This window comes from Pyrus communis, chromosome 14, assembly GCF_963583255.1.
Source record: "Pyrus communis chromosome 14, drPyrComm1.1, whole genome shotgun sequence".
In the NCBI taxonomy this organism is placed as follows: Eukaryota; Viridiplantae; Streptophyta; class Magnoliopsida; order Rosales; family Rosaceae; genus Pyrus; species Pyrus communis.
In genome coordinates, this window is record NC_084816.1 from 19,965,799 (window position 1) to 19,975,448 (window position 9,650).

General features: G+C 40.8%; 1 protein-coding gene across 1 annotated transcript; it reads right to left on the reverse strand.

Annotated features, from left to right (window-relative positions):
* Positions 1–1,418: 1,418 nt before the first annotated feature.
* Positions 1,419–3,118, reverse strand: LOC137716093 (uncharacterized). The gene is made up of 2 exons (XM_068455490.1): positions 2,405–3,118; positions 1,419–1,952 (listed from the first exon to the last, which is right to left on the reverse strand). Exons 1-2 carry the CDS (start codon positions 3,054–3,056, stop codon positions 1,543–1,545), a joined length of 1,062 nt encoding a protein of 353 aa, XP_068311591.1. The 5' UTR covers positions 3,057–3,118; the 3' UTR covers positions 1,419–1,542.
* Between the last annotated feature and the right edge of the window lie 6,532 nt (positions 3,119–9,650).

Sequence of the window (9,650 nt, forward strand, 5' to 3'; positions counted from 1 at the left end):
ATCAGCATGTAACATCATATTTGACCAAACCAGGTTTTTGTGTTTTGGTCACAATCGACCGAACCAAAGTCTCATTGGTTTAACTAACTTTTTGTTGCTATCTTTAGTGGCATTACGGTTAGGTTCTGGATGTTGGCCATTAGGTAGAGATTCTTAGCAATTGCTAAGAGCTCGTGGGTGGAACTGACCCTAAAACCTGTCGTGCAAGGGAAAGGGTTGCCCGGGAACTCCGAAACTCGTATGAATTTTTGTTTTCCTTCTAAAAATGGATACTGGTTCCGTACGCTGCAAGCTTGTCTACTCATTCTATTGCAATGGCCGATGGTAGCCTTTTTCTTTTACCATTGACACAAAGGAGAGTAAAAACGATACCTAAATTGTTCGGGTACGAGATAAACATATTTTCTCCGATAACCTTCATATTAGGGATCGGGAAAATGACTTCATTAATCAGAAACAACGTGGTCCAAGAGGATGGCAACTGATCTCTTGCAGTCTGAAATGGAAGATTTTGTAGGCAGCCTAAACAAAATTTCAACCTTTTAAATGGTTATAAAAAGCACTCTACAGATTGGCCTAAATGGTTATAAAAAGCACTCTACAGATTGGCTTAAACCACAAGTACTCGGAGGTGTACTTTTTTCTCAAGTGCTTATCCAGAAGCAGAAACATTTGCCAAGCTTTTTGGTCACGCCTCACCCACCGGCTTTGCAGTTATGATATTAACATGATCTCATCATTTCTTTTGCCTGGGATTGTGGAGTCGAACTTGCATTTGAAATGCCTCGGCTAATAAATGAAAAACTCAGAAGTATTTTGGTTAATAAATAATCTAAAAAGTAAGATTGAATTAGCTTCAGAAATTAAGATAGATTGGCTTGGCATAGACAAAATGGTGTAGTGATAAGTGACATTGTTCCACGCTTAGTGTTTGTTCGGACCGGACTAACAATTTTTTAAATTATGAATAACTAGAGATCTCATAAACTACCATGGGATAGAAAACAACTTGGTAGAACAATAAATCAAACATTTCATCAACCATCAAATCAATTTCATCCAAGAAATCAAAATCATATTTTTAATATTTTTCTTTCTCAACAGATTCATGTCCAAGCATCCTTCTCTAGCTCTGATTGCATGTCTGAGTTCCCATGCACCGGCCACAGTTTTCGGACATCATTAAAACGAACGAGGATTCTCTTCGGATCATCTTTGTGAGGATCATGAAATCCTCAAATCGTACGGCTAAAAATTATTTTAAATTAAATATAAATAGTACTTGACGAAAACTAACCGCACGATATACAATGACATTAAAACTACGATTTGACGATTCGGAGAGAATCCTCCTGACATTAAAAATAGCCGTTGGAGTTGATTGCAATTTTCAAAACCCAAGTGTAATTATAAAAGTACCCTAAACGCAATTTTTACCCAACAAATTAACTCTGTATTTTCACCACCCCGATCACTTTACCCAAACAAAAAATGGATAAATATATAAACAAAAAATGGATAAATATATAAACAAAAAATAAACTAGTGAGACAATGGAGGCTGGGCCCCACGGCTAACCATCTCCTGGTACTGATTCAACGACTCCTGCCTCTGCAGCCTCATTTCCTCGTTAAACTTTTTTATGAACGCCTCCACTCGCCGGTTCAACTCGTCCTGACTCAGCGACGGCTCCTTCCTCAGCCGTCCCGACCCCGACGAACGAGCCAGCGAAGGCGAGTTCCCGCTGCTCCGCTCCTGGAACGTCTCCGACTTGTTCACCTTCGACTTCGGAGGCGGCGTGTTCTCGTCATTCCTCCTCACGTGCGTCTCCCACGTGTCCGACTTCTTCAGGTGTCTCGTCAAAGGGATCGACCGCCCGTCCGTTATCGTCCTCCACGTGCTCTCCAGCGTGTCGTGCCGTTTCGGCTTCGACACTCCCAGCGACTTCCCCCCTGCCAAAACAAACCCATTAATTTGCCATTTCGACCTCGTGTGAAATTATACTTCTGCCCCCGCGAGGCAGATAAATTTTTTTAATTGAAACACAGGTAATACATCACGTATGATATATAAATGCTAAAAAATTTTATTGTTTAAATTATTAATTTTTTAACATACATATCTCATTATTTATATAATAAATCATCCATGCACCAGTGACACTGAAAAACCTCTCCACGAGGAGTTGAGGGCAATTTCCACCTTTCCAACTCCGAAATAAATTTGAAATTTACCCGATAATAAAAAAAAGAAAAATCGGGCGGTGCTTTGACCGCCGAAAGGTTAGGTGGTCCGGTCCGGCCAGTCCAGTTCTTTCTTCCTATCCGAATATTCAAAAACGTGTACGACAAGTCGTACATAGGGGGAGGGGGGGAGAGGGAGAGAGAGAAAGAGAGAGTGGTACCTTCAGGGCTAGATTTAACTGATTTTCTGTGACCGATACGAGCGGAAACCGGCGGTTTCTGATTCTCGTTCAACCAGAACTCCATAGAGCCCTTCCTCTGCAAACTCGTCTTTACAGGCGTCGATACCAAGGCGTTCTCATCGCCGCCGTCAATCCCCGCCCTATCTTCTCTCTTCTCCTTCTTCTTCACTGCCTCCGGGACCCAAACCTTCTCTTCCAGCACTACTCCTCCAGTCCCTCCTCCATACGAATCCGAAATCTTTGGCAGCACATTCGCATCGTAGCCGTACTCGCTCAGAATCACGCCGTCGTACGCCGCGTAGTCGGATTGTATTTGTGTGGAGATCTTCTCCGTCGTCAGAGGAGGGACCATCACCAGCTCCGGCTCCGTTTCCGGATGAGAATCTTCGGGTTTTGGGTGGAGCTTGGAGGAGGCGACGATGCTGATGATGATGCAGTTAATGAGTATGTAGAGATACGGCGGTCTGAGCCAGGAGATGGCGGAGCTCCAGAGAGAAGGGACTTGGGAGGTGACGGCGTCGGCGACCAATGGAGATGAGAGTTTCAGCCCCACGGCCATGGAGACCACGCCAGTGGAGATCAACGCAACCTTAAGAGTGAGTAACCAGGTGTTGCTCGAGCTCGTCGACATTTTTTTCCGGCGATTAAAGTTGCGAATTTATCAGAATCTTTACCTTTTCCGGCTAGAGTTTTATTTAGGAAGTTTAAAGAATGAGTGAATGGGGGAGGAGGTGAGTTATATATAGAGGCGGAGGGAGGAGTGGGTTTTGCGATAAAACATGAGCCGTTGGATCAAGAGGTACCGTTACCTTTTCGAAGAAGTGGAAATGACGGTATAAGAGGTGACACGTGAATGATAATTATTTCCAGATCTTCTTTATGAGGATATATATCATTCTTTAATTGTATTTATTCATCGTAAATCGTACAATTAATTTTTGTCAAGTATTATTTGTTTTCAATTTAAAAAAAATTAAAATAATTTCTGACTGCACGATATACGATGAATTGACACAATTAGATGATCCCGGAAAGCCTCACAAAGAGAATCCTTATTCATAACATGTAGGCATATTACATGGCGTGTTTTAATTTAATAATATATAACATTAGATGTTGATAATAAAATAAAAAAACCAGTTGGACTTTGGAACAATGTAAACTATTAAGGTTGTAACATTCGCAAGGTTGCTTCAGTCATCTATTGAGGGTAGTATGTGAAGAGATAGAGATAGGAAGCAAAAATAAGATGTAAGTGGTTCATCCTAAGTTGGGCTACGTCCACCAAGGTAGATGAGTTCTCATTAAAAGTGAAGAGTTTACATAGTATAAAGCTTCAAGCATAATCATCATTACGGTCTAGATATATTCCTTTCCATTTCTAAGTTAAAAGTCTTTGATTCAATTCTCGTCAAAGACGAATTTGAACCCCGTTATTGCTAGCTCATTCTGCGGTTAAACCCAACCCCTTCCCTTTCCCTTCAAAGTAGATAATATCCTTTTTTTCCATTAAAAAAAAGGTGTTGGGGGGGGGGGGGGGAGGGGGTGGGTGTGTGTGGGTGAGTTAAGGTTGATAATATCATTAGATATAGGAAAATGGTCTCCTTTTATAGGTGAGGTGAGTCGCACGCTTTCGTCCCTGGTCAATACGAGGCTCTAGGAGCTTTTATTCTAATATTGACACGTGCCACTGTCACATTGTGATTGGTCTCTTGGTTGGAGAAAAACTCTTGTATTTCGGTAGGTGTGCCTCCATAAATGCCTCAGTGGGTCTGTGAAGGTATGACCTTCCTGTGACAGCCCGTCCCAGAAACATTTTAACGTACCCGTGAAAAGACAATTTTGCCCCTAGTTCGTTTTCTTTACGTTTATTGGTTGTTTTTGTGTTGTGTTGGCATGTTTTGGACCACACACTCACACTCCCACACTCCATACCCTTCTGCCCCTTTCCCTGTGATTGTCCCGAGCCCCATTCCTCCCATTTCCTTCGAAAACGTACGGACACACGCACAAGCACACTAAACCTCCACAGATCGAACAAACCAAGCACATTTTCGAGCTCGTGAGACTTGCAGGAGTGCCACTATACCATTTCCAGGTAAGAACATCATCGTTTTCACGTCGAATCCACAACGTCTGATTTTGGGTACTATTCATGCACACGTGATTTCTCACGTTTTAGGAAATTTCAAGCTTGTAGGAAACTTGGTGGGGTCCCAAGGAGGCTCGGAGTGGTTCGTTTGAAGGATTTGGACGTCGGGATCACTAGATTCGAAGTTGGCCGGAGTTAGGTTGTTTTGACAGGTGAGATTTCGTGGTTTTTAACCCTTGAAAGTAGTATAATTGTGTTCCTCTAGTTCTAAGCTTCATTTTGGTACCAATTTTGTCAAATTTAGGTGAAAAACGAAGAAGATATCGAAGTTTGAAAATTTTCCAGTTTTCCGGCGCCGGAGAAGGAGACGGAATATTCCGTCAAGTCTGACGGAATATTCCTGACGCCGTTGACGGAATCTATCAAAATTGACGGAATATTCCCTACGGCGTCAGTTGACGCCGTCAGCGTGCCAGGCACGTGCCTGCGCGTGGCCGGCGCGTGTGGCTGTGCCTTGGCCGGCGCGTGGGGGCGCGTGCGGCGGTGGAAAATTTTTCTAAAAATTTGGGTGTGATCCTGAGGTTGAGTAGAGCACGTTGGTATATTCATTTGCCCCATTTGAGCATTGTATGAAAAGATATTACGAAAGGTTGGTTATGTGCTTTAAAATTAAGGTTTTTGTAGTTGTTTCGCATATAGGTGATACCTATCCCGAGGATGAGCGTGGTCACTCGAGGCAGGGGGCTACGACCCTTCCACATACCAGTGAGTGGGCTTTTGGTTTTCCGTATATACCTATATACATTTATTTTTCCCAGAAATTGATTGAAAGAGTTATGTGTTTCATGCCATGCACTATATTATCATTGTTTATGCATCATTACGTGCATTATTAGTTGTATATATATATATATATATATACATATGCATATCGGGTGATGTGGACGCACAGGTAAGTGCCAGGTAAGTGTTATTCATGTTTACATTCAGTAGCGATTCGAGATGCTTAGAGAGCTCATAACCTGCACCCCCGGTGTTAGTGCTCCCGCCCAGAGTAGGGCACAGTCCTTCACGTGATGTTCACCTCCCGCACCACACGCTCAGCTTGGATCCAAGTTAGGTGCACAGTCCTGTCGTACAGACCACTTTAGGTGGTTCCGACTCGTAACCCGCGATTATTCGCACAGCCTTCACGTGATCGTAGCACTAGAGCGTTTATATGTATTACACCCAGGCCTGTCGTACAGACCACTTTAGGTGGTTCCGACTCGTGGGCAGGTTTGGTATTGAGATTGAGATTGGAGCTCTATATGCAGCCGTACAGGTCACGTTAAGTGACTCCGGCTGCCAGATTATATGTTATTGTTATGATTTATACCTGAGCACTTGCATTTCATTATGAGGTTCCGGCATGGCATATTCTTGAGCATAATTGGTACATCTATATACATGTACATATGGTTATTTTCTGGGAAGTATACAGGTTTTACGGCGAGGGGTTAGAACATATTTATTAAATGGTTTTCGAAAAGCTTTGTTTTTGCCCACTCACGCTTTTGTTTTGTGCCCCTCCAGGTTCTAGTTGTCTAGCAGGTTCGGTGGTTTCCCAGAGGGCTTTCCCGGCATTTCTGACAGACGATCACCAGCGTAGGGTCACCTTCGGGTGTACTGTTGTCGTATCATTTTCTTTTGGACTGCTGTAGGCTTATTGCTCTGAACTTGTGTCTCATTTACGCTAGCACTTATTTCTATCACCTTATGTACGCTAGTTTTTAATTATTCGTACTTCTTACATTACGATTTTATTAGTCTCCGCACTGTGCACATGGCTACGTCACTTCCACGTGACGGCCAGCACGCCCTGATCTCGGTCGGGGTGTGTCACTTCCTCTCTGCTATCCCGCTCTCCTCTCTCTATAATATTATTTACAACATAAATAAAATTCACCAAGGCTTCTTAGGACCATGGTCTAATTGTTTTCTTCTATAGTCCAATTGTATTCCTCTTCACTTGTAAGTAAAATGTTTTATGTTCGATTCTTACCAAAGGCGAATTTGAACCAATTATTATGGTTAAGCCCAGTGTGAGGCTACTCCCCCACTTTCTTAATGTAAATAATATTGTTTGTTAAAAAAAAAAAAAAGGTAAATTACAAAAAATTACCTCAACTATTAGGTCGTTAACAGTTTCATACCTCATCTTTAAAAAGTTTCAATGTCATACATTTGCTTACGAATTTGTTTCAATGTGCTACCTCCATTACATTGGTTGTCAATTGGTCCGTCATATAATGACGTGGCATATGCCACGTCTCACCATCTCCACATATGAACTTCCATGTGGTCTACCACATAGATTTCCTGCCAAATTAATTTCCACGTCATTTAAAAAAAACTAGAATTTTTTTTTTCAACATAATTATTTCCCACCAAAAAGCGTCCACGTCAACAAAAAAAAAAAAAAAAAAATTTTTTTTTTTTTAAAGGGGGTCCAATTTTGGAAGATAATACAACCTAAAAAAACCAAACCAAATGGAAATTGTACATAAACATATGATCCCACATCAACACAAATCCTACATAAACACATGATATAACAAAAAATGAACACAAAGTCCACTTGAAACAAAACATTTGCAAAGACCAAAAGATGAACTGTAATTCATATAGCATCATTGATCCATCTAACATTTACAAAGATATGCATTAGACATCCTTAAATATCCCAAAATGCATAGTGCACTAATCCAAAAAACATACTGAAATCCATCTATCAAAACAGTGCAAAACAATGCATTTTCAGGGATACAAATTAGTTCAAAAAATCAAAAGAAATTCAATGTTTGTGATGTCTAATTCCAGAACCCATGTACCATAATTTTAGTTCCTACTGCACATAAAACATGAAGTGAAAAACATCAATTTGTTATAATTTCTAGCATCTTTAGGTCTTGGTTTGCCTTATCTTTCTCTGCTTGGTGGCTCTTGGTCAATGAGCTTCAGGATTTGCAGATGAACCATCCCCTGATTGTGATGCCTAATTTCAATGTTCATTACAAAAAGGTCAGATGCAAAGCAAGGTTCTAAACTAAACTTGCTGTTGTAAACTACAAAGGAGAGGATTAGGTTTTGTACCTTAGATTTCCTTGTTCTCTTTTTAGCTGCAGCTTCGGCTGATGATGATGCTCTCCCTTAGGCTGATATGGATGCCTATAACAAAGTATAAAATCATTTCATTAAAGGATTAAAGGATTAAAGGATTAAAGAAAGTACAAAATGTTACCTGTTTGTCCCTTGGAGGAAGATGTCGATGATGGGTCTGTGAATTATGTCCTTCTTGCTTGCATATAGTACACTTCAAAGCACCTTGCCATTTCCTTCCTAACTTAAGTGGCTTAGGAGGACCTTCAGGATTATTTTGTGGGTTGGTGGGAGTTTGTTCACCATCTTTCTCCAAATCAACAACTTCTTTGTTTCTTGTGTTCCTTAGTCTTCCATGTTGCCTTGTATATAATGGAGGGAAGATTGGTGGGTTTTCAGTATCCTCCCACAATGACATACCATTCATTGGCATTATTAAGTGAGAATAAACTTCCAAGTACCATGCCTTTGAATAGTATGCATCCACATAATCCTCAGGTTTTTCTCTCTTAAAATTGGTGGCAGATATTGCATGGTTGCAAGGTATTCCTATCAAGTCATACTTCATACAAGAGCATTTAGGAGGATACTGAAAATTGTTCCCCACCTCCAGCATCCACTTGAAATTTGGTCCCTCCTAACCATTTGTGCAATGCGTCTGCCACTTAAGAGTTTGGCTTCCTCCAACTTCTTCCTAATCTTAGGGCAGAGATCTCCTACTTGCTTCATCATTATACCTCGCCTCATTTGAATTCTCTTCATCAACATAGTCTGAATCATTTGCAGCATAGTTATAATAGGCTTTTGCCTTGGCACTAGTATGACTGCATTGAATGATTCACACAAATTATTGAGCAACATGTCACACTTTGGATAGGTTTTAAAGTGGGACTTGCTCCATTGAGTTGCAGGCTTCTTTACTAGCCAATTGTAGGCCTTCTCATCGAAGCTTTTTAACCTCTTCCATTGCCTTTTTGAAGTGTGAAACCGTTGTTGTTTTGGCACCTACTCATAGAGCATATTTCAAACTTTTCCCCTTGAACAAATTCCTATAGTTTGTGTACAAATACCTCACACAGAATCTGTGGTGGCATCTGGGGAGGACTTTTTAAAATGCTGGAATTAGCCCATTTGCTTATCATTGATAAATGTCCATCCATTTTGGTTTTCTATACCCACATCATCAACTAACAGTTATAAGAACCAAACCCAAGCTTCCTTTTTTTCCATTTCCACTACTGCATAAGCAATAACCCATGTCTCATTATTTGGATTAATGCTAACAACACATAGCAACTGCCTTCCATGTAAAACCTTTAAGTGGCACCCATCCAAACCTATCAAGGGTCTATATCCTGCCTTAAAGCCTTCTTTACATGCCCCCAAGAAAACATATATCCTCTTAAAACCTTTCCCCATCTAACTTTAACTTCACAGTGCTTCCAGGGTTAGTCCTTCTTACTTTCTCAGCAAAATCCCACAGTTTTTTATATTGCTCTACAGGTTTCCCTTCAATAATCTTGAAAGCTTTATTCAATGCCTTATAAGCCTTCATCTTTGTACACCTATGATTCCACTCGGATTCCACAGTGGATAAAAAAGATTTGACATGCGATGTGGGATTGAGCTTTATCCGATCCAAGTACAAATATGTGAGTAAAGAAGCAGTCATGTTTTTATTTGCCCAAGTCATCCCACATGTGTGGTGATCAAGGATTGTCTTGATTTAGATGCTGTTTGATCCATGCATCTTGCCAGCAGCACACATCTAAGAGTAGTCCTTTGCGCACTTGGCAGTAATCTTCAACTTCTCATTCCTGTGGAAATGAATTTCCCCATATTCATTCACTAGGAATACATCATGACGACTCTCTTGAATTGCACACTGTCTCTGAAAATAAGCCCTAGAGTAAGTTGTGGATTTTTCATATCCGTTTTCTCATTAAACTTTGGATAATGCTTTTTTTTTTTTTTTTTTTGCCTCATTCCTCA

What these genes read in the sequence shown, in the direction of transcription:
- LOC137716093 (XM_068455490.1), bottom strand. Translation starts at nt 3,056, where the DNA reads ATGTCGACGAGCTCGAGCAACACCTGGTTACTCACTCTTAAGGTTGCG. An exon ending in AGTTAAATCTAGCCCTGAAG is followed by an intron (nt 1,953 to 2,404) that starts GTACCACTCTCT and finishes TTGTTTTGGCAG; the next exon opens with GGGGGAAGTCGCTGGGAGTG.